Source organism: Delphinus delphis, chromosome 6 (assembly GCF_949987515.2).
Source record: "Delphinus delphis chromosome 6, mDelDel1.2, whole genome shotgun sequence".
Taxonomy (NCBI): Eukaryota; Metazoa; Chordata; class Mammalia; order Artiodactyla; family Delphinidae; genus Delphinus; species Delphinus delphis.
The window spans coordinates 30556627-30582157 of NC_082688.1; the positions used below are offsets into that span (position 1 = coordinate 30556627).

A 25531-nucleotide genomic window follows, 5' to 3' on the forward strand; every position below is an offset into this window, starting at 1 on the left:
CTCATGATGCTCCAGAATTAGTGGATTGACCTCTGTCCTCAGGGGAATGGAAGGCCCTAACAAACAAAAATGTAGGGTTCTGTTTTGGTATCTTTGAAAGCAAGCACTCATCACCTTCCCTCTGGGAGACATGTCCCAGATATTACTACTTTCCATTGGGTTTCCACTGCTCATAAAGGAATACTTCTTACTCGAATCTGGATGTTGACTCATAATACTTCCCTATGTTTTGAAAATATAAATGGTACTGGTAAAACATTATATTACCTTCCATTGCATGTCTGTGCCTATACACTCGTATGATTCAGATGATCCTGAGTTCACTCCTCCTTGGAGTCTACATGACTAAAATGTAACTTCTCACAATGAATCCTTGTGGTAGCGCAAGGAAATCTATAACAGAACTGGATATTGGGACACGGAGGTACTCCCCCTTAATAGGACAATGTGGGGAATTTATCACAAATCTGTAAAATGGTGGGAAGTTAATTCCACCTACCTCTTCTTAGGCAAAATTTTGATCCATAATAAACTCACTTATTACTCCAGGCATATAGAAATATAAGATGTTCTTACAGCCACTTACACAATTCCAGTCAACCAGATTATCATGTACTCAGTGAAGATGAATTTTTTTGACCATGAAATTTCTTCTTTTGAAACTGATAAAAGAATTTCAGTTCAAGAACCTACTTATTCTTTGTCCCTAGAAGGTTCTGGGCATTTTGTATGTGTAGCACAAATATTTACTCAACTTTTCCTACTAAATGGAAAGCGTGTTGTGGAATCATTGCTCTTGCCCTTGACGTCACTATTAGAAAGACCCTTCCCTCTACTGCTCACATACCAAACTTAAGGTCTTTCTCATATCGGTTAAAAAGATCTCGGAGAAGCTGAGAAGGTTATAATTTTGAATATATGCCAACTAATAACCCAATTGTAGACAGAAAGGGTTTGGTCATGCTTTTGCCAGGGCCTTCCTCCCTTGGTTTGGGGTAGAAAAAGCAATACACAATTATCCAAAGTTATGACCAACCCCTTCAATGCTTCTGTCTAAGCATTTGAATATCATGAAACTCAAACTGATAGCCTGGCAGAAGCTGTGCTACGAAATAGAAGGGCACTTAATATCTTGACAGTTCAACAGGAGGCACCTGTATATTACTAGGGGAAGAATGTTGCTTTATATCAGTCAGTCTGGCAAAGTAACACAAGAACTAAAGGTAATAAAAGGTAATATCAATCTGCTGGCTGAAATAGGATACACACCAAAACCTGAGGATTATCTAGATCTCTCTAGTTGGTTACCATCAGGAATAGGGTCATGGTTAAGAACAGTATTACAAACTGGATTATTATTGTTTATCTTAATAATATGCATTGTTATATTAACCAAATGCTTGCTAAAAATTATAACCTCTGTTGTAACTTGCTAAACTACCCAGGCTATGTTTGCACAGTTGACTATGTTAGATGTTCTTCATTGAGACAGACTTTATGAATCAGAAGATTTGGAAGAAATTATTGCTAATGCCTTCACAAGACCCTTCCCCCCCCACAACTGAGGAACTAGATGGAACCGGAGCAGGTAATCAAACCACTCTGGCCGTGAGCAACTAATGGTGCTCTGTTGACATTTTGTCAGGAAAAATCATGAGCCAAAGGGGGAAATGTGGAAGGAGTTGTCAGTAATAACTCCACTTTGTACTTTAGGACTCCATTTTGTTAGACTGTGAATTGTGTTTACCCTGCTGGGAAAAAAATTATTTGCTCAGAAAGGAATCCCTAAGAATTGTGCAAAAATGTGCCTTAACTAATAACAAATGAGACATCATTGACAAGCCAATAAATTGTAACAGAAAAAAATATATATACATTCCAATCATATCTCTTGGCAAACAAATTATGTAAAACAAATACACTTTTCCATTTTCCTTTAAAATCCCTTGCTTTTTGTTCCCCAGATGGGACACTGTTCTAGTTACTGCTGGAATCTGTGCTACCCAAATTATGATCCTAAGATTCCTGAAACACAGGTTTCTTTGTTTTATAGCCTGCCTCTTTTTTCTCAGATGACACTAACAAACATTCTTCACTCAACAAAACTTTAGTCAGGCTCTTAAATCTTCTCCTAGGTCCATCTGTGCATTTCCCCTTTGGGGAGGAGGGGAGGATATTCTGCAGTGCTCATTTGGATATGGAGTTGGCTTGAGACCTCACTGCTCTTTTAAGAAGTGCCTAGATTTTTGGTCATTTCATTCATGATATGTGAATGAAATAAAAGTTACAAATTATGATAGATCACATCTTCAACTACCATTTAAATTAGCATTTATAATATACTTAGTGAATACTTAATGACTTCACAGTAAACACTAAGTTATCTTGCTCAGCTATCACCTAGTTATGTATAGGATCTTTTATTAAACCACTGTGGCCTATGAAATAAATGATTTTTGAGAGGTGAAGCTCAGCAATGATCTCTCTCAATGCATGAAAGCCCTTCATTAGTAATTACAGACACTTTTCAGGTATTTCCTTTATGATTCTCTTCTACTTTTGCACAGTTTTCTCTCCTACATGTTCTGTGCAATGTGTTAGAATTAAAGGGTAGAACCAGGAGTTTATAATCATTCATTTGTCATTCATTGTGGAGAAGAATTAAGGGAGGAATACAAGGGATGGGAGTGCTGGGGTGGGAATAGGGATATGCGAGATGATCAAGGACAGCAGGGAGCAAGCCACATGGAAATCTAGAGGAAGAATATTCTAAGCAGGGGGAACAGCAAGTGCAAAGGCCTTAAGGTGAGAGTGTGTTTGATGCATTGGAGGAACAGCAGGGCCTGTGTAGCTAGAGGACAGAAGGGGAGGGTGGTTGGATAGGAAGCCAGACAGGAGCCACCAGCCACATCCTGCAGGATCTTGCTGGCCATTGTAAGAACTTTGGCTTTTGTTATGAGTGAAATATACCCAACTCTGATCTGCCCCTAGAAATTATGTCTGGTGCTCTTCAGGAAAAGCATCAGAATCCATAATAGTACAGCCTGGGCCCTATACACAGAAAGCCAGCCACTGACTAACAAATACTTCAATTTATTAAGTGCTGTGCACGTCATCCAGAAGATGCCTTGGCAAATGAGGTCAGTACTAGGCTAGATGCTGTTACTATGTCCTGAGCCTCTGGATAAAAGTTAGGTACTCCACTCCTCTCTGGCAAAATCTAAAAGTAATGGAAGGAGCAAGAAGCTGCATAGTGTAGGGGAAGAATGGTTTTGGAGACTTGAAGCATCCGTAGACAAAAAGACCTAGATTTAAATCCAAACTCTGCCACTTACTAGCTGTGTAACTTATACAAACTCATAATCCCTCTGAGCCTCAGTTTTCTTCACTCGGAATGAAAATAGTAGCTTCCTTATAAGAGTGTTGTGAGCACTAAAATAATGTGAATTATGTGTTTTGCACAGTGCCAGCAAATAACCACTTCATTATTAAGTATTAAGCTAGGCTGACCAGCTCTGGCACTTGAACAAGATCATTCCTTTGGCCAAACCTCAATTTTTCCATCTGTAAGATGAGTATGACTATCTATCTGCCAAAATTAAGTGTTGAGGGTGCTTTGGACTCAAATGAACCACCAAAGCCACTTCTGGGAGAGACTGACAGGTGAGTGGAAAGAGCCACAGACCTACTTCCCATGCGTGGCTAGGTAATTTGATTAGAGCAAACCTTTCTGTTTGTTTGTTTTTAAATTCTGGCTTTTGGAGTATTGCACTTGGCAAATTACCTTCTCAAATATTTTTTCCTCATTTACAAATTGGGGATGACAGTCTCTAATGTACAGAAGTAAAGTGAGGAATTTTCATACGGTATCTGGCATAATGCGGGGTACAGTGGGGATTAGGGGTGGAAGTGGTGTCCGCTATTATTTTTATTATTGGCAAAAACAAATCTAATGGACCTGAGGACACGGGGAGGCGGAAGGTTTAGCTGGGACGAAGTGAGAGAGTATCGTTGACATATATATACTACCAAGTGGGAAGCAGCCGCATAGCACAGGGAGATCAGCTCGGTGCTTTGTGACCACCTAAAGGGGTGGGATAGGGAGGGTGGGAGGGAGACGCCGAGGGAGGAGATATGGGGATATATGTAAATGTATAGCTGATTCACTTTGTTATACAGCAGAAACTAACACAACATTGTAAAGCAATTATACTCCAATAAAGATGTTAAATAAATAATAATAAAAAATAAGAATGCACATTAAAAAAAAAACCCAAATCTCCTCCCACGATTAAGAGAACACGCTTGATGGCCAGCTGGGGCTGTGAACACTGCAGATACCTAATCCTTCCAGCATTTCAACTTCCTTTGCCCTGAGCCTGCTTTTCCCTTTATGCCCATCAGTTGGCGCCTTTTGCCGTCCTTTTTTCCCCAAGCTGGCTTCTGGGGGCTGCAGTCGCTCCCCAGCTCTCAGGTCACATGGCCTGCCAGAGCGAGGGGACTCCGCGCCGGAGCTGCGCCGCAGGAGGTGAGGTTTCCGCGCGCACCCGGCTGCGCCCGCTCTTCGGAGGCCTCAGGGTCCGGCGATGGCTCCTCCATGGGCATGGGCCAGATAGACGAGGCGACACCAGCAGCGGCCTTCAGCGTGCGCAGGGGACGGAGCTGACCGCCCCCACCGGGTAGGTTTCCGCTGCGCACGATCTGCTCAGCCCCCTTGGCATCATGACTGGAGCGCCCACCCCGGAGACGTCTCCAGAGCGAGGGAAAAAGAATTAGGGTTGCTGCAGCTGGCACGCGGAGAGCAATTGCAGGGTCTGGCGCAGCCTGGGAGGGCCTGCGACCCCGGCGGTGTTCTCTGGGCGGGCGGGCTTCGCTGCGGCCCCGCTCGTGGCGGTGGCTGCTTCCTGCCGGAGGACTGCGGGGACCCCAAAAGGGCGTCCCCCGCGCGGCCAGGGCCGGGATCTGCGCAGGGATGACAGTGTTGCAGCGAGCTTGCCTCCCTACCCCTTGTCCGCTTCCGTGGCGCCGCGAGGCCGACAGAAAGGCTGGAGCCGGGCGTGTGCGAGTCCAGGTAAGACCCAGCTCCTGCCCAGCGTGGTCCGGCCGAGCAGCCTAAGGGAGGATCGCCTAATGGCCGCCCGCTCGTAGCTGCCTCTGCCGCGCGTCGGCCCCTCGGGCCAGCCCCGCGCACCGACACGCGCGCTGCTGCGGCGTTGGGTTTCTGCGGGCGACCTCGCAGCCCCTAGACCGAGGAAGGGCAACCGGGCAGAGAAGGCGTCCTTCCCAGCTCCCGGAAAGACCGGACCGAGGGAGTCAACCCGGCGATTGAGACTGTTAGTTTCTTCCTACGGGTGGGGAAACAGACCCGAGCGCGGTGGGGACACCCCAAGGTCAGTGGCAGACACTAGATCCACTCTGGTCCTCCGCTGACATTCTCGTTCCATGAGGGATAGTTAGGACCACCCCGGCTCGGCTCGCCCTCTTCCTGGCCTCTGGGTGCTGGCGTTGCCAGTGCCGCACTGCGCTCGCAGTATTGGAGAGTGGGTGTAACCCCGGCATCCCCTGCTTGTCCCTTTTTCTACCCTAGGTGAGGGGACACAAGGGCGGATCCAATGATAATCTCACTATGCCGATCATTAGCAAAACCTGCGTGTGTGTGTGTGTGTGTGTGTGTGTGTGTGTGCGCGCGCGCGCGCGTGTGTGCGCGTTTCCCCTGCGCGCCTGTGTGTGTGTGTGTGTGTGTGTGTGTGTGTGTGTGTGTGCGCGCGTGTGTGCGCGTTTCCCCTAGAGAACTAAACCTCGTAAGGCGGACTGGCTTTTAGGGATGCATTTCTAGAGTGCACTGCACCTGGTATTTTAGGAGGTGAGAAGAGAAAACCATGTTTGTCTAACATTATTAAAATTAGAATTTTTTAAAAGGATAAGCTTATTACAAAACATTCAGGAAACAGAAAAATGTAAAGGAGAAACTAAAGATAACTTAAAACTTCATCTCCTAGATTGTTGAGATTTCCTAGATATATTAAAATTTTCTCTGCATACACATTTAATCCAGTAACGTGGGCAAAACATATTGTTTCAGTTTGTACGTCTGATTACCCAGGGGGAAGCAAATCTTTTTCCTCTATGTATTGGCCTTTTGCATTTGTGTGTGTGAATTGACTATTAATACTTTTGCCCCTTTTTCAGTTGGAGTGTCTTTCTGTTCCTGATTTTTAAGCGCTCTTTATATATTACACATTAAGTTAGTAATTCTGTTATCTATGTTGCACAGTCTTTACCAATTTACTTAATGTTTTTGTCAGTTTTTCATCTTTGGCCGTTCAGCTCTATTCTTCTTTTTTCTTTATGGTTTCTGCTAGAGTATTTTGCTGAGAAAGGCCTTTACTAACCCAAGTTTGTATATTCTCCTGTATTTTCTTCATGTACTTTTAAGCTTTGGTTTAAAATTTTTAATGTGTAATTTATTCTAGTTTAAGTTGTAAAGTGGAGAGCTAATTACTTTTCCTAAATGGTTAGCCAGTTGCTACAAAGCTATTAAGTTCATTTTTTACCCCTGATTTAGACTGCTACAATTATGGTATATTAAATTATTATATATTTATATCTGTTTGTAGATTTTTGCATGTGTCTATCAGTATATTTTCGTGCCAGTGCCATGTTATTTTAATTACTGAAGTTTTATAACTAGTTTAATATCATATTACCCAGTATCACCTTCCTGGCTTTTTAAAAAATCAGTTTTATTAAGGTATAGTTTCCATGCAGTAAAATGCACCATTTAATTGTATATTTTGATGAATTTTGTCAAATATAACGACCATCACAATAAAAAATTATGGAGCACTACATAAACTTAATGTCATCCTTGCACAGGGGCCATGCTAATCTTCAATATATCATTCCAGTTTTAGTATATGTCCCAGCAAAGCGAGCATTTCCTAGCAGTTTTTATTAGTACTAATTCCAGGTTATCTTTAGAATACTTTGGTCAAATTAACCAGCCTCCTCCTGTTCCACCAAAAGAAACAAATCATGTTTGGATTTCTATAGGATTTTTGATAATTAAGGTCCTGAGAGTAGAACCCCTGTGTGTGTCACGTTCACTATTCCAGTGCCTGGTACAAGACTCAGTATTTGTTGAATTAAACTTTTAACAATGATCATAAAAGTAATATATGCTCTTTGAGAAGTGTAGAGGGCAAAACAGGAAACCTCCATCCTGCATACCTTCATCTCTCCTTCACTAAATTATACTCCATGTTAAAAATAAAATGATCATACTATGTACACTTTTCTACAATTTGTGTTGACATAGTTTGCATTTTTCCCTTAGAGACTTTTTCAAACTGCCTGGTTCGATATAACGAATTACCATAAACTGGGTGCCTTAATCAGCAGAAACATTTATTTCTCACAGTTCTGGAGTCTGGAAGGCTGCGATCAGCGTACCAGCACAGTTGGGTTCTGATAAGGGGCCCTCTTCCTGGTTTATGGATGGCCACCTTCTTGATATGTTCTCACTGGCAGAGGAGAGAGAGGAAGCAAGCTCTCTTCTGTCTCTTATAGGGGCACTAATCCCAGCAAAAGAGTTCCACAAACATGACCTAAATATCTCCTAAATACCCCATCTCCAAATATCATCACATTGGGGATTCGGATTTTGATATATGAATTTGGGGGGAACACAAACATTCAGTCCACAGCAGAGGTTTAGCTAAGACTTTTTAAATGTCAGTATATTTAAACCTTTCATTTTCCTTTTAATGTCTCCATATCATCTCCATGTGTAATTATCTAAACATCTGTTCCCTATTGCTGGCCATTTCCTTTCCCTGTAGTTTGTCTATCCTTCTCCCTGCCCTGTCCTCTATTCCTCTCCGCCTCTTTCTGCCTCTCTTTCTTACTTACAAACAAAATTGCTGTGAACATTCCTTGTCTATGTTTGGTAGCATGTGTTGGCACTTCTGCAGGGTAGATTCCTAGAAGTAGAATTTCTGTGTCAAAGGAGATGCACATATAAAATTTTTGTAGATACCTTCCCAACTTTCCCTCCAAAGGTTCCACCAATTTATATGAAAGCGCCCATTTACTGTACTGGCCCACTCCCTCTTGAAGTAAATTGAATTGACATTATGTTAAATATAGAGATTAATTTTGGAGAAAGAGACCTCCATCTCTTCTTTCATTAGTGAGACTTCTCAGCTGGGAAAATGTTATTTGTATCCATTTATTACACTTTAGAATGTCCTTCAGTAGAATTTTATAGGTGTGTATATTCTGCATATTTAAAAAATTTATTGTAGATATTTTTGGTTTCTTTATATTTTCATTTTGACTGAGATATTTTATCCCATTGATTAATTTAGTAATTGTCTGATTAGCTGAAGGCAATCAGTGTATATATGTAGTGTGTGTATAACATTATATATTATTTTTGCATATTAATTCTGTTACTGAACACATTCTGAAAGTCTGTTACCATTTCTAATGGTTTTTCAGCTGATTTTCTTGGCTTCCCAATCCATGCAGAGACAATATTGCGTATTGGTTGAGAACATGAGTTCTGGAAACAGTCTGCCTGGATTTCAAGTTTTGCTACCCATTTAAAGCTTTGTTAACCTAGGGTACAAGTTAATTGTGCCTTAATTTTTTTCAGGTATAAAATGGACTTAATAATAGTACTTCTCATAGGCTTCTTATAAGGATGAATGAGATGCTTAGAACAGTGCCCAGCACATAGGAAGTGCTCAGCAAGCACTTCCAAGTAAGTTGATCTCTGCACATTAAATTGGGAGTCTTTGATACTCCCAATTTTATAGCTGAGGAATTGAGACCCATAGAGGTCATTTATTTGCTTAACAAACATGAAACCTTTTCTATGTATAGAATACTGTGCTGGGTCTGTGAGGGGTATCAAAGGTAAATTAGACTGAATCCACTAATGAGGGATTTATAAGGCCAATTGGGTTGTAAATCAAGGGCCATGAAAAAAGCCATGTAAGGCAGCAGGTATCAGGAAAATAGCACAGGCTTTGAAATTTTTCCTGTGTTTGAATTTCCTGCTTTCAACATGGTAGCTTTTTTTTTTTTTCATTGAAATGAGATTAGTTCCATTACTATTTGAGAGTTGCTCTTTTGGTCACAAGAAATATACCTAAGAGTCCAGTACAGAACTTGGTTATGTAGTAGAAGCTTAATAAGTGGTAACTATAAATAGATACAGTCTAAAGTAGAAAGTGACAAATGAATGTCCTTGGATGAAAGTTCATGTAAAGGGCCTTAGCACTTGAGGAAAAAGAGACATTATTTCTGGTTGGGAGTGTTTACCTAAAACAAATAGACTGGCAATTATTTCTCCAGCAAAGATGGGTTTATTTGGGATAGCAGAGAAGTGCAATTCAGGGTCTGCAACCGTGGTGAGTCATGTGCAAGTCCCTGCACAGCAAGGGAAGGCGAGTGCTTTTATGGAGGGGAAAAGAAAGTTGGAGGGCAATAGTAAATAAACAGCCATGGATGGCTTTTTGTTGCCTGAGTCCTTGCCAGGAAAGAAGAATCTTTTTCTTCTTCTTGGACTCTGCTGTCATCACAGGACAAGAGAGCTCCCCTTTCTGGTCTCCACACTCTATTTAATTGAATTTTCTGTTTAATAATTTTTTACATGTCCTCCTTTTGATGAAGATCTTTCTCTGAAAGCACTGCTGATCAAGTGTCAGGTTTTCTACTTTCAGAGGCTTTTTGTCCCTCAATGTCAGGAAATACCTTTCCTGGGTACAGTGTCTCATATCGGAGGGAATAGATTAGGAATCTATTGAGGTCACATGTAAGTAACAAGGAGGGGTAGGAGGGAGAACTCTCAGGCACTTTTCATAAAAAGTCTATATGTTATCAAGATCATAGACATTAGAGATTACTTGAAGTGTTGTCATTTTCAGTGATTTGGTAACAAACTTCCAACAGGCCTGGTCTGGATATCTTGAGAAAGCTGTCTCATCAGATGCTTCAGTTCTGGGAAATCTTTACTTTCAGGTCACCAGATGATGTGCAGGTCCATTCAGGGTTTTATGCTCTCTTTAGGTGTGTCACATGTATCCAAGAGTCTATTCCTTGGAGTTTGGCAGCACAAGGGTCGGTTTACCTGATAGGGACATTTCCAGTGAGGTTGAAGAGAGAGTCTTTCTGGAGGTGACTTTTTCAATAGACAAAATCTCCAGGTTGCAAGACATGATGCTTAAGGTTTTCATCTCCCTAGAGTGCACTGTGAAAAGATTGCTTTACCGCACATGGATATTTTTAATACGAGCAATAGGCCTCTACACTATTGCAGTAGCTCTCCTTTTATCAGTTGTGAGTCAAAGGAAGCAGGAGCCGAGTTCATTGGGTGTCCTGGGACTGTCTCAAAGTGTAAGAGTTTTTGAGTTATAAAAGAAGTGGCTCTTACCCACTGGACCACCAGGGAAGTCCCTCCAATTGAATCTTAATGACCTTAGTGCATTTGACTAAACCAGAGGATTGAGGGTGGTAAGCACAGTGAAAGTGTAAAACTGGCCAAACAGTGCAGAATTGTCAAAGTACCTGACCAGTAAAATAGCTTCCTCAATCATTATGACGTTCAAGAGGAGTTCCCTAAGTAGGGATAATCTTTTCCCAAAAGACATTAGCCAGAGAAGAGGCAGCAGCCCGTCTGCAAGGGAAGGCTTCAGTTCAGTATGAAAATATACAGACCATGTCTCAAACATATTTATATCCACAAAATAGAGGAAGTTGTATGAAATCCATTTGCTACACATCTAATCATCTGTTAGACAGTTTAAACTGTCCAGGAGCATTACGAACAGACTTCCTAGTACTTCCCACTTGTACTTCAACAAGTGGTACAGTGAGGTGCAGGCACTTTTTGTGGCCTTGTTAATGTTTCCCCACCAATACTGATTCATGAATGTTATCATTTTGTCAGTAGACCTATGGCTTAATGCATGTACAGTAGTGAGGAGTGGGAATTTCAGTGTCTCTGGTAGGATTGGGTTATTCTTTGGTCCTAACCAGAGATTTCTCTTTTTATCAAATCAACAGTTGTTGAATTTCTAAACTTGTTTTTCCTTTTCAGAAGCCAGTTGTTGGGCTTCTCTAGCCAGTTTTTCTAAGTTACCATTTGGGGAGCCTTTGGACCATGATAGAGGTTTGGCTGCTGAGGGTTTCTTTAAGGGCAGCCTTTTTTTGTAGAAATGTCAGCAAGGTGATTTCCCTTAGCTTCCAGAGAGTCAAGTTTAGAACGCCTCAGAATCTTAATAGCTAACATGCCAGGTAAACGTATTGCACCCAAAAATTTCTAAACATAGGAGCCATTTTAAATTTTATTTCTGCTTGAAGTAAGGAAGCCACGTTTCTTCCACAACATTGCAAAACCATGAACTACTCTGAAAGTATATCTGCCATCAGTATAAATCTTTGGCAGCTTTGTTCTTGGCTAGAAGTACAAGCCCTTTTAAGAGCATATAATTCAGTTTGTTGGACTGAAGTAGCCATAGGTGAAGATGCTGCCTCAACAACATCAAAAGGAGTTGCAGTAGCATACACAGCACAATATTTGCCATTGTCACTTTTTAAATAAGAACCATCAGTGAACCACAAGACGTCAGTGTTACAAAAAGGATTTTCCTGCAGATCACCATCAGGGGTCAGGAGGTGATTTGTCAGTGGTAAGCGGTCGTGAGGGACTTCATCATTGATGTGGGGGGAGAAGAGTAGCAGGGTTAAGGTTATTACAGTGTAAAAGAGTTACGTGAGAAGCAGTTAACAAAAGGACTTTATAGGAGGTGAGGCGGCTAACTGAGAAATGTTGAGAGTGAGCACCAAGATTGTGGTTCCATTGTCAATTAGGACTGGAAGAGATTCATCCCCAATCTGGAGAAATGTTTCTCCAATTCTATTAAGTGGGAAGATTGGGAAGAGACCCTGTAGTCCTCGCCCCCAGCCCCATTGTTGAGAATTCAGAGGACATTGGAAAGACTGGTTAGGGGGCAGAGGTGCTGAAAATGCTTAAATTTGTAACAATCTCTTTTCTGATGTCCTGGCTGTTTGCAACTAAGCCAGGCCCTCAGGGAGTGGCTTGTAAAGTATTCAGTCAAACAGATAGCTAGTGGGAAGCAGCCGTAGGACAGGGAGATCAGCTCGGTGCCATGTGACCGCCTGGAGGGGTGGATAGGGAGGGTGGGAGGGAGGGAGACGCAAGAGGGAAGAGATGTGGGAACATATGTATATGTATAACTGATTCACTGTGTTATAAAGCAGAAACTAACACACCATTGTAAAGCAATTATACCCCAATAAAGATGTAAAAATAAATTAAAAAAAAAAAAAACCCTACCGGGGTGGGCGGGTTTTGCCTTTTCCCTCAGCACTGAGCCCTGGGGCTTCAGCAATGGAGAGTGCTCACGTACCCAATAAGAGCAGCTTCCTTGCTAGTCCTGTTGGTCTTATGGATGTATTGCCGCATTGGTTTTCAGAGTTACGTGTTTGGGGGCCTGTCCCTCAGGTGGGGGTCTTAAAAGTTGGGGCTCTGGGTATACCCTTCACTCCTCAGGGAGCAGCTGGTTGTTGGGAGGTTGGTCCCAATTGTCTGGCACTGTGCCAGGGGTGGGGTTTATGGAAAGAGCATGTCTTAGCCTTTCCTGACTGTTTTGACATGGGTATTTTCTCATTTGCCTGATGTCACTCAGCTAGTTTCTGGATTTCTCTCAGAAGGAATTTCTCCTCATGTACATTCGATGTGTCCATGGGAGGAAGGAAGATAAGGAGGCTTCAATGTCACCATCTTGGTCTCTCCCTGAGTTTGCTTACTCTTCGCGCGTGTGTGTGTGTGTGTGTGTGTGTGTGTGTGTGTGTGTGTGTGTGTGTGTGCGATCTTGCCGCATATTCATACTTGCCTTGGAATAGGAAATAAACATTCAGTAAAAACATATAGGCAAAATACATTTTAACCATGCAACTGTTAACCTACAATCACTATGTATTGGGTTGACCAAAAAGTGCCTTCAGTTTTTAAGTAAAAATAAAAGACACATTTTTTGTTTTCACCAAGAACGTTATTGAACAACGTGTTCACTCTTTTGTTCCACTACCTTCTACCATTTGTCAGGCAACTTCATAATTCCATCTTCCCAAAACCTTTTATCTTTTTGAGCAAAGAACTGTTCTAGGTACCTTTTACAGTCTTCCAGGGAATTGAAATTTTTTCTCTTAAGAGAATTTTGTAGAGACCTAAATAAATGGAAATCCGAAGGTGCAATGTCTGATGAATACGGTGGATGAAACAGAACTTCCCAGCCAAGCTGTAACTGTTTTTGTCTAGCCTTCAAAGAAACATGCAGTCTTGCATTATCCTGATGGAAGATTATGTGTTGTCTGTTGACTAATTCTGGACACTTTTTGTCGAGTGCTGCTTTCAGTTGGTCTAACTGGAAGCAGTACTTGTTGGAATTAATCGTTTGGTTTTCCGGAAGGAGCTCATAATAGAGGACTCCCTTCCAATCCCACCATATACCCAACATCACCTTCTTTGGATGAAGACCGGCCTTTGGTGTGGTTGGTGGTGGTTCATTTCATCTGCCCCACGATCTGTTCCACATTATTGTACAGCATCCACTTTTCATCGCCCATCACAATTTGTTTTAAAAACGGAACGTTTCCCTTACATTTCAGTAGAGAATCACATGCGGAAATACGGTCAAGAAGGTTATTTTCACTTAACTTACATGAAAGCCAAACATCAAAGCGATTAACATAACCAAGCTGGTGCAAATGGTTTTCAACTCTTGATTAGGATATTTTGAGTATGTCGGCTATCACCTGCGTGGTATAATGTTGATTGTTCTCAATGAATGTCTTGATTTGATCACTATCAACTTCAACTGGTCTACCCGACCGTGGAGCATCGTCCAGTGAGAAATCTCCAGCACTGAACTTCACAAACCACTTTTGACACGTTCCATCAGTCACAGTACATTCTCCATAAACTGCACTAACCTTTTTTTGCGTTTCAGCTGCGCTTTTACCTTTCTTGAAATAATAAAGCATAATATGCCGAAAATGTAGCTTTTTTTCTTCCACCTTTGGTATTAAAATGGCTACACAAAAATTCACCAATTTTGATAAGTCTTTTTTTAAATGCACACTGATATATGACAGCTGTCACATACAATCTAACATTGTTTCGAATGAAGTTAAAGACAAAATGCTACTAGACCCATCTTATGGAAAAAACCGAACGAACCTTTTGGCCAACCCAATACTTTATATTTTTGCACGTAGACCTAACATTGCAATTAAAAAAAAAAAAGTAAACCAGACTGAGACCCTTAGGAGGATTTTTTGCGGGGGAGGCAGATATATTTCAAAAAACAACATGAATTTTCTACAATTAAATACAGAAAATATACTGGTTTTCCCAAATGAATAATTTGATATGTTAACACTTCACCATAAAGAATGTATACCACCTGGATGGGATCCTAGCGTAGGAAAAGGACATTAGCTAAAAACTAAAGAAATCTAAATAAAGTGTGAACTAGTTAAAAAAAAATAGAATTAGTAGCCTCAAACTATAAGGCAGTTACTTTGTGAGTTTGCTTACTTTTAATGGGTACTTAGTATTCCATTCTTTGGAGGTACCATAGTTTATTTGACTCACTCGCAACTGATGGGCACTTGGCAATATTTTGCTCTTACAAATGATGCTACAAGTCATTTCTCACACATGAGAATATATATCTAGGAAAGAATGCTAGAAATGGAATTGCTGAGCATTAGTGTGTTTTGTTAGATATTTCTAAATTAATTCTACAGAGGTTGTGCCAATTTATACTCCCACTTTGCTAATGCAAAATACTTGAGTACTTGTTTAGTAGGTCCTAAGATAACACAGGCCAGGGTTGGCCCCTCTAGGAGATTGTATTACAGGATGAGAAAAAGCTATCTATGTGAAGAGACAAGGAAGGTGTGGGAATAAGAATGTTCCAGGGTAAGGGAGTTGCATGAGCAAAGACCAGGAGATGAGCAAGAGCTTAGCATAGTTGATGTTCGAAAAGAAGGTCAGCATGTCTAGAGCTGCCCTGCTCACTGGCCGCATGTGGCTATTAAGCACTTAAAGTGTGGTTTGTCTGAATTGACATATGCTGTAAATGTAAAGTACACCTGGATTTCAAAGACTTAGTATGGAAAAAAGAATGCAGAATACCTTATTAATATTTTTTATATTGGTTTCACGTTGAAATAATAGTTTTGATGTGTTGTAGTAAAATATATTATTAAAATTCATTTCATCTGTTTCTTTTTACTTTTTTATTGTGGCTGCTAGAAAATGTTAAATTACATATGTGGCTTGCATTATATTTCTATTGGACAGTGCTAGTCTAGAGCAGGGGTTGATAAACTATGGGCTGCAGGCCAGATTTGGTCTACAGCCTGTTTGTTTGTTTGTTTTCCTACAGCCTGTTTTGATGTGGCTGGAGCACTAAAAAATAGATTTTACATTTTTTGAAAGAGTTAAATAAAAGAAATAGTCTAAGAGGAATATGTGACAGAGACAGTGTGTAGCCCACAAAGTCTAAAATATTTACTATCTAGCCCTTTGCTAGTCTAGAACATACAGAGAAAAGAGGGCAGTAGAACAAGATGCCAGGAGAAGGCAGCGTCCAGATCATAAAGGGCCTTTTGTATCACGATACGATGTTTAGATTTTATTAAAAGAGCAATGGAAAGGTAAAGAAGGGTTTTAAGCAGGAGAGTGACATGATCAGATTTATATTCTTAAATGATAATTGTCTACGTGTGTGCATGTGTCACATTCTCGCTTTACCAAAAACTCACTAGAATAGGGTATTGAAGGAAGTTGGATGGTAGTTTTACACCAAACACTGAACTCTGCATTTCCACCATAATCGCATTGTCATCTTAGCACTTAATATGTGCCTGGCATTTTCTGAGCTGTGTGCCTTATCTTATTGACTGTATTTTGTTCCTTCTTTAAGTGGTTACAGCTCTCTTGGGTAATAGCAAGGGTAGGGAGAACAGTGTGAGCAGGAAGCCACCTAAATGACTCCATTCCCAAGATCAACTAAGGTAGAGTGTGAGCTCAACCCAGTTTCAGCCCTTGGCTGCCACTGGAAGTGATGTGGAACTGGCGAGGCCATGGGGATGTGCAGACACATGATTTATTAACTCCATTGGCTTGAACATCACAGGGCGATGCAGCAAGTCTGCAGGTCTTTGGAAGTCCGCATAACAGCAAACCTGGGGTCTCATACTACTCAAACCTCTCCCTGCTTATTTCCCTCTTTAATACTATCCAGATCTCTTACTAGTACTGGGCTAGTCTCACCTCTGGGGTCCCACAATATAATCTGCTGCTGTTGCTGAAATGAGACTTATCTCTCTACTTCCTTAAGTTACTATGTCATCATGCCGTAGAGAGAAGTTTGGTATTCTACACAACTCTAATGGCAAGGTAGGCTAACTGCTGTAATAATAAGCAAGTCAAAAAATCATTAGTGGCTAGAAACAACGGTTTGTGTATTACTCACAACACAGCCCACTCTAGGTTGGGCAGGTGCTGGGAGGTGAGCTGTAGGAGGGACTTCTGTTCCAGGCAGTCATTCAAGGACCCAGGCTCCTGCCTTGTGGTGGCTCCTCCCTCCTCTAGATCCACCAAGGCTGTCCAGCCAGCAGATGGAGAAAGAGAGTCAAGAAGGCACATCTGCTCTCAACCACGTTGTTCCAGAAGTCATAACTGTCATGTTGCTCACATTTTACTGGCAAGCCCTAGTCACATGACCCCACCTGGAAGAAAGCAGGCTAGGAGATGTGGTCTTTCTGTGTGCCCAAGAAGGGGAGAATGTAAGAGAGCACTAGACTGCACCACAACAACCTTGTATGGTACCTGGGCAGTCCTTCTTCAAGATAGCTCACAAGCTAGGCCATTTCCTTCCCAATATGTGCAAACTTTATTATGCTTCTGAGGTAAGAGGTTTACCTTTTATTCTATAGACACCGTTTAGTTTGGCATTGACCTTAGTGGAGTTATACTGGCTTTGTCCTTTTAGTTCTGTTTTTGGGTGCAAGTCTGTTTTCCCTCAGATTATTAGACCTACTTACTCCTAAACTATTACTAAGCTTGTACATATAGGGAGATTTTATATTTTTATATATATATATATATATATATATATATATACTTTTTTTTTTTGGCTGTGCCGTGTGGCATGTGGGATCTTAATTCCCCAACCAGGGATCGAACCCGCACCCCCTGCAGTGGAAGCGCAGAGTCTTAACCACTGGACTGCCAGGGAAGTCCAGCTATGGATATATTTTAATGGCATTTTTATTCTGTATGATTTTGCTCTGTAACACATTTAATCTTCACAGTAACCCTGTGAGATAGGTATTATTATTACCTCCATTTTAGAGGTAAGGAATGCAAGCTGTGGAGCGGTGAAGTGACCTTTCACCGACTGGCTGAGCTGGTATTCACTCCAGCATGTGCCTCACCTCAGGCTTGTACTCTGAGAGATGATGTCACACTACATTCCTTCCTGGACCAGGCTTGCAGCAACTTTCTGTTTCATCTTCATCTCTGCTACCCTCTCCCTACCTCACTGAAACGCTGCTTATAGATCTTCCTTCAGATATTTCCTCCCCTCCCAAAGTCTGGGGCTCTAGAGTTCTCTTGAATATGGGGGAGAGATCCTTTCTCTCACTGGTTCCCATGGCAATTCTGTAAATTATAAAACGGAAGAACAATCAGGATTAAATTAACATGTAATTTTAAGTATAGTTGCATAAGGATAGAGAGATAGGAATGGAAGATCTTGATAAAGACATTTCAGGGAATCCTAAATAGTCCTTTTCTTGTTTGGGATGTACAAAAAAGTTTTCAGAAACTACTATGCACCATTAGTCCACAAGTACTTACAATGTACTTACCTTGGAACTTACTTTAAATGCGTCTTTCCTTTGTGCCTTTCTTTTTTGCGTCTGTTTTAAGAACCTGTGGCTATGTAGCTGCTGAATTGAAGTAATGATTTTGCTAGCCTATCTGGTGACGTTCTGGGACACTGTAAACCTTAACTAAGCATCTGTAGGTGTGAAGACTTGGTTGGATGTACCAAGGTTTCATTACTCATAGAAATGATCAAAGAATCCCAGAGATCATTAACAGATACAACCAAAGAAGAGTATACTGGAGAAAATACTTAAGTCTCTAGTAGCTACGGAGCCTAGAATTAGAATTTCTGGTTTGACATGTGCTGAGTTCCATCCCTGGATTTTTTAAAGCCCTGTACCATTCTTTACTTTTCTCTCTTTAGGTTTGCCTTGCACTGATTTTGGCCTGAGGTCCAGGATGGTTTGTTCTTGGGACCAGACCTGACCAGAAGTCAACCTCATGAGCACTTCAAGCTCTCCAGCTGCCATGCTCCTCCGGAGGCTGAGGCGGCTCTCCTGGGGCAGCACTGCTGTCCAGCTCTTCATCTTAACGGTGGTGACCTTTGGTCTGCTGGCCCCCCTGGCCTGTCACCGGCTTCTGCATTCTTACTTCTACCTGCGCCACTGGCATCTGAACCAAATGAGCCAAGAGTTCCTGCAGCAAAGCTTGAAAGAGGGTGAAGCTGCCCTCCACTACTTTGAGGAGCTGCCCTCTGCCAATGGCTCGGTGCCCATTGTCTGGCAGGCCACTCCCCGCCCCTGGCTGGTCATCACCATCATCACTGTGGACAGGCAACCTGGCTTCCACTACGTCCTGCAGGTGGTGTCCCAGTTCCACCGGCTCCTTCAACAATGCGGCCCCCAGTGTGAGGGGCACCAACTCTTCCTGTGCAACGTGGAGCGGAGTGTGAGCCATTTCGATGCCAAGCTGCTGTCCAAGTACGTCCCTGTGGCCAACCGCTATGAGGGCACTGAAGATGACTACGGCGACGACCCTTCGACCAACTCGTTTGAGAAAGAGAAGCAGGACTACGTCTATTGCCTGGAATCCTCCCTGCAGACCTACAACCCAGACTACGTCCTGATGGTGGAAGACGACGCCGTTCCAGAAGAGCAGATCTTCCCAGTCTTGGAGCACCTTCTGCGGGCTCGTTTCTCCGAGCCGCACCTCAGAGATGCCCTTTATCTAAAGCTCTATCACCCCGAGAGGCTCCAGCACTACATCAACCCAGAGCCCATGAGGATCCTGGAGTGGGTCGGTGTCGGCATGTTGCTGGGGCCCTTACTAACCTGGATATACATGCGGTTTGCCAGCCGGCCGGGGTTTAGCTGGCCCGTCATGCTCTTCTTCTCCCTGTATAGCATGGGGCTGGTGGAGCTGGTGGGCCGGCACTATTTCCTGGAGCTGCGGCGGCTGAGTCCTTCCCTGTACAATGTGGTCCCTGCTTCACAGTGTTGCACCCCGGCCATGCTCTTCCCTGCCCCGGCGGCCCGGCGGACCCTCACCTACCTGTCCCAGGTGTACTGCCACAAGGGCTTCGGCAAGGACATGGCACTGTACTCACTGTTGAGGGCCAAGGGGGAGCGGGCCTATGTGGTGGAGCCCAATCTCGTGAAACACATCGGGCTCTTCTCCAGCCTTCGGTACAACTTTCACCCAAGTCTGCTCTAGCCTGCCAAGAAATGCCTTTCTGAAATTGGCCACTTCTTGGAGATTCAACTATTGAGCTCTTTATTTGGACATGGTTGCTTGCCGATATTTCATTGTTTTAGGGTTGCTAGGGATATAGACACTGGGATGGCTGAGGAACATACAAGTCCAGAACCTTGGCTTTGGTAACTCTCTGGCAGGAGCAAGCTGTTCACCGTGGGTCCAGACCTCTCGCCCTCCACACAGCCACACTGCCTCATGCAGTCTGACCCACCCAAAGAAGGGCATTTAAACACCACTTATATTCTCCAGTTGTTTTTCACTCTGCTTCACGACAGAGTTTGTGACTGCCAAAAATATTGTACACAGTGATATGACCAGTTTAGGATTTTAAGCGTAGAATTTGGTGAAAGGTGAGATTCTTTTGCAATGATTTCTTTCTCATTGGGAATAAGAATGGATGTATGTTTAGAATATATGTCCCAAGAGGCAGGACCACGTTGATAGATTCTATTTGTTTCCTTGACCTGGAGTAATAAAAGCCGCGCAGGGCCCGGCATCTTGGAGGCAGGTGACCCGGCTTTTGTTACCTGGCGTTTTCTTTTCCACACATCTGTAGTGCACTGATAATCAATGTTGTCTGTGAGAACTTTAAGGCACAGCAAGATCTGAAATCACCTTCTGGATCCTCAAAGTCAGATTGCTTATGTTTAGTAGTGATTTAATATTGAAGATTTCTATCATAATCTGATTCTTTGAAAGTTGGACATTGCAGAATGATATAGAATGGGTGAGCTTTTTACTAATAGCATATCCTTTTCCCTAACTTCGCTGGCTAATCATTCACCTTCACTTCTTTTTCTTCTATGTAGCATGATGTTATAGAAGAAAAAGCATGGACTGAAGTCAAAGACCTGAATTTTTATTTCAGATCTCTGTTAGATCCCAGTGGTGTGAACTTGGGCAAGTCATAAGCACTCTGCATCTCAGGTTTGTCACCTGTAAAATGGGGACAGTGATATCTACTTTTTTACGTTGCCTTGAGGATTAAATGACAAAATGTATGTAGAACACTAGCAAGTGCTTATCTCACAGAGGGCACTTGGTGAATATTAGTTCTTCTCTCTCCTATAATAAGCATATGAAACTCAAGTGTATTTTGGATAAAGGTATTAATGATGTTATTTAAAGTATGATATGGGGCATAGGGCTGACACCTATGGAGCAGTTGTTCCAGACCAAACACTGCTAGGATAAAGGCTGACTTTTCCTTGTGACTTCGGAAGGATATGCAGCTCAAGATAAGAATTGTTCATTCAACTGGCAGTGATCTGAGACTCCTCTTGAGCTTATTCCAAGACTAGCATCTGAAAACTACTCTTCTCAAAAGTTACAAGTAAATTTCATTTGACAATACTTATCACACCAGTGGCCAACTGTCCCTTTGTGGGGATGGATGATTATATTAGAGTGCAAGCAGCTGTCCAGTTTGTTTCAGTGCCACATCTTCCCTTTGCTTTTAAGTTTCCACAGTGAGCTAACATCTTGGGATCTGCTCGAGAACACTGAGAGAGTAACAGGGGTTCATCACCACACTTTATAGATGAACAAACAGGCCCCGAAATATTAAAGGATTTCTTCAGGTTCACACAGCTGAACAGCAACAGAGAGGACTGGAATGTAGTAGATTTTCTGACTTCCAGCCCCTGTACTTTTTTCTTAACTGCATTCATTTTATAAATATCTATGTAGTCAAATTCTCTTTTGTGAAATCTGATTGTAACCTGGACTAAATAATGTCTCTGTAAGCTAAGGTGGTAAAACCTCACTGTGGTGTTGGTCTTGGGGAACAAACAGGTATCAATATGTGTTGTGTTATTATAGTGAGCTGTTATGTATCCCCCAGGAATGTACAAAGTGACTAGAGCTACTAGATTACTTATTGAGATTCTCAGATTCCACCCCTTCATCTCTCCTCGCCCAGTAACTGGTTCAGCCCCATGTTTGAGAAGAGAACCACTCTCAACCTAGAGTTCATTTGAGTTTGTTGCATTAGTGATTGGATCTCCTCATGAAAATTTGTGTCCAATGACAAAACATGTAAGCTGGCCAAGCCCTAGATCAGAATCATTGCTGGTTTCCATTTCTGCTCTTTCTAATTCAGTTGTCTACCACACGCAGACATTCCTTCCCCTGACTCCTTCATTCTCGATGGCTAAAGTCATCTTTGCCTTGTCTTATTTCTCTACCTACACACTAAGACATCTTCCCCCATTGATCTTAACTAGAGTCTGCCATCCTTGGACATTTTCTGCAGAAGCAAACATGCTACCCACTTTTATCCCTACCCACTTTCTAGATCACCCTTCCTTTTGTCTCTCATTCCTAGAGTCCAAATTGTGTGTGTTGTCCTGGATTAGGACAGCTGACAGTTGTCTCTCATTTAATTAAAGCTGAAGTCTCTCATTTAATCCTAAGCAGAGGGCTAGGGGAGAACTGAAGTCCCCTTCCAATATCAAGGGACATAGTTTACCAGGAGGGTAAAGGCCTCTTAACAGTCCTGCATACTTTTCAGAAGTTAAATTATTGTCAGGCCTAAGAAGCCCTATTGTGACTGACTGTATTTGCATAGACTTATCAGTTCAAATAAATGCACCCATTTCACCAAGTCATCCTGAGAAAATTGGTCGTTCTCTTGTTTCTACAGATGAGTTTTTCTGATGTGGTGAATAGTATCGAACACACACACACACTCACGCTATTGTGGGGTGTGAGCCATTCAAAAGTATGGGCTGTTTGCTTAATAATTCGTTAAGTGAATCTTGTATTTCTTAAATGGAAGCATTTGAATTGTGCTTTCTTTTTTTTACAAAAAAAGTGGTGAGAATACTATAGTGCAACTGGAGAATACAAGTAGGATGAATATAATGATAGGATTAATTTATTTTACCTTGGATACAGTCCTCATTTGGGGGAATTTATTTAATTGGTAACTTAATTTAGGTAAAGAGGCATTCTCTTTGGATTTGATTACTGTGGGATTTTTATATACACTATGATGCATTGTGAATTACTGTAACACAATATAAAATTGGGTAATTTTAAGTCACATGATCCATTTGGATATTTTTATCCCAGCTACAATGAGTTTGCTGAGAAATGCTCATTAACTGGCACTGTTTTTTTTAGGTTGGATTTTGTTTGGAAAAAAACCCTGGAACTACATCAAAGATGATTGGAAATGTAATTTTAAAGTACTTAATATAACTGCAGTGGAGATGTGCTGTGGCTTCCAAGTCATTACAGTGCTTGGATTACAACATTGTTGTGAGTCATCACTCTGCAATGAATGGGGATTTGGGGGTTAAAATTTAACAAATTTTCTTGATCTTTTCCCTAAAAACCTATGCAGAAACATGGATGAGTGATTTAAAAAAAAAAGCATCTATGTTAATAATTTGGGGGTAAAAACAGATGAAAATATAAAGGCAAATGATGAATTTATCAAAAAGAAACAAGGACCAGATGGCATAAGTATGTAGGAATGGATAGCTCAGAGAGATGGGGGAAGTAGACAAAGATGTAGAGTGAAGCAGAGAGTCTCACATTTGTCACCTTTTGTGTGTCCCAAACTCCCGTATGTAATAAATCCTTTATGTCTGCCCCACTGTCATGAAATCTTTATAGGACCAGCCTATGGAGAATACAAAGGAATGAAACAATGGATCGTCAGTGTTCTGGATAAATAATTCATCCCTTTGCTAGGACCTGGCTTCCTATTGCATTTAGAATAAAATACAAACCTCTACATTACCTCCCAGGCCAGATGTGACCTGCCCCTGCAAAACTTCATTTCTTAACCACTTCCATCCTTTTTCTCCAAGCTCTAGCCACACCTGCTGTCTTTAACTTCCTCAGACTTGTTACAGCAGTTCTTACTACAAAAGGAATTTTCACTGCTATTCTCTCTGTCTGGAATGCTTTTCTCTTAGCTGAATCTTTCCTGTAATATAGGTATCAATTAAATTTTAATTCCTCTTCCCCCAACAGACTTTCCGTCCCATCTAAAGCAGTCTTTCCCCTTCCCAACCACCAGGTCATCTATCACGTTATGCAGTTTGATTCCCTTCAAAGCTCTTATTACCTGAAATGTATTATTTTTGTTTTTTTCCTCTATTCTACACCCCCCCAGAATATAAGTTCCAGAATATCAGGGGTCTTCTAGGCTTCATTCACTGCTCTATCCCTAGAACCTAGAACAATACCTGAGACATAGTAGGAAATGAATGAGAGAGAGAGAGATGGTGGTAGTAGAGGGAGAAAGAAAGGAAGAAAGGAAGGGAGAAAAAGAGCAAAGGGATCCACAGTGGAACTGCCTCCAGAAAAAAAGACTACTGGAAGAAAAGAAATGGGACTAGGGAAGAAAATTAGAAAGAGAGGAACAAAGAGGGATCCAGGTAGTGAGGGCTGGTTATGATGTACAATTTTGACACCTGTAAAAAGAAGTTTTTTATGTGTTTTCCAGGCAAAGGGAGTGACAAATGCAAAAAGGAACTTTGTACACCACCACACAGCTACTTTTTTCTCTGTTGTTATTAGGGTTTTGTTTTCAGGTGTGTGTGTCGGGGTTGTGTGTGTTTTTGGTGGGGTGGGGGGGTCCCTGTGTGTTATTCTAAGGGGAGGGCTGGGTTTTCTCCTTCAGGCTTCAACTGCTGCATCTTCCTAGTATTACCAATGGGAATCATCTAGACGTGACCACCACCCTTGGTGGCTCCACAGCCTATCCTAGGACTTTTAGTCAAGAGGCTGGAAAGGGAATGAAGGAAAGATCACCACCTGGCACCAATGAACTCTTCTCAAGTTCTATCAGTAAGTGGAGAGATGGTTTAAGTCTTACCATGTAGCTCTGGGTGATAGCGGTGGGCTTTCCAAAACATTATGACTTAACACAAACCAAGAATAGAGAGGTAAACCTTCCCAGAGGATGGGAGGGACAGGAAACTCTTATAAGGATCATTTTTCTGGTGCATTACTTGTGTGTCCTTTAGGTTCTGTTAGCGTAGCTTTGTTTAAATGTGAGCAAGCTGAGTCCTCCGCAAAATTCATGCACTGGCCACATATTAGACAAAGAATGCACCCCCCCACCCCAATTTGTTTTTATCCAGAAAAAATGTAAACCCTGGCATTGCTGTGACTGAGGACCTAAAACTTTGGTTGCTTGTACAGGCCAGCAGCTCATACTTTTGAAACACAAGTCAAACCAGTGTTTGTAGATTTCTTTCTAGCAACATGTTTGGACAATTACTCTTGTCTTCAACCAAACCCCTTTCCAGCCCCAGTACATACAGGTCCAGAATCCATAACTAGCTGGGGTTCAGCAAAAGTAGCTTGGCTTCCATCTAGCTCCCCTCCAATGAGGTTTATGATAAAGGAGAGGTAGGATTACATCTTCTTCCTGCAATGTGCACAGGAAGCAATCATATTTTAAAAGTTATTAAAAAATAGTATGTATCTGTCACATTCCAAATTGTAGTTCATGTATTATTCTGCAAGGAACTACATCAAACAAATTAATCATAAGTAAATCTAAATTTAGCTGTTTATCCCCAACTTAATAAATGCCTAAATCATATTGGCAACATTCAGATAACTCAAGCTTTTTTTCTTTTTTAATCCAGCTGAACTATTAGCTGAAATGCCCCAATCTGCAGAAACACATTCCTGTATTTGAAACAGAAAAGGCTTTGAAGAGGTTAGAATCACATTATTTTTCACTTACCCGTTAACACCAAAGGAAGAAAAGAACTGTTTCAGCCAAATTAACACCTTATTGTCACACTTAAACGTTAGTCCTCACACTAAAGCAGACACACATTAAAACTCTGAATTGCAACTCGGGAG

The 25531-nt window shown here is 41.8% G+C and overlaps 1 protein-coding gene and 1 non-coding gene across 6 annotated transcripts; one reads left to right on the top strand and one right to left on the bottom strand.

The window, feature by feature from the left end:
* The first annotated feature begins 4514 nt into the window (after window positions 1-4514).
* On the top strand, window positions 4515-24351 carry PGAP4 (post-GPI attachment to proteins GalNAc transferase 4). Of its 5 annotated transcripts, none has more exons than XR_009519844.2 (3): window positions 4515-5071; window positions 18363-20620; window positions 24333-24351. XR_009519844.2 is itself a non-coding variant. In XM_060014410.2 (2 exons), the coding sequence occupies exon 2, from the start codon at window positions 18440-18442 to the stop codon at window positions 19649-19651; it is 1212 nt and encodes a 403-aa protein (XP_059870393.1). In that variant the 5' UTR covers window positions 4515-5071; window positions 18363-18439; the 3' UTR covers window positions 19652-24243. The 5 variants fall into 5 exon arrangements, 2 of the variants coding, with proteins under 2 accessions (XP_059870393.1, XP_059870394.1); XR_009519843.2 differs by lacking the exon at window positions 24333-24351 and adding an exon at window positions 22820-24250; XR_009519842.2 differs by lacking the exon at window positions 24333-24351 and having other exon boundaries at window positions 18363-20043; window positions 20503-24242.
* On the bottom strand, window positions 6833-6936 carry LOC132427822 (U6 spliceosomal RNA). The gene has a single exon (XR_009520024.1). It is a non-coding gene; the product is annotated as a U6 spliceosomal RNA (small nuclear RNA).
* Window positions 24352-25531: the final 1180 nt, after the last annotated feature.

Bases quoted from the DNA above. Each gene is read 5' to 3' on its own strand.
- PGAP4 (XM_060014410.2), top strand. From the start codon at position 18,440: ATGAGCACTTCAAGCTCTCCAGCTGCCATGCTCCTCCGGAGGCTGAGG.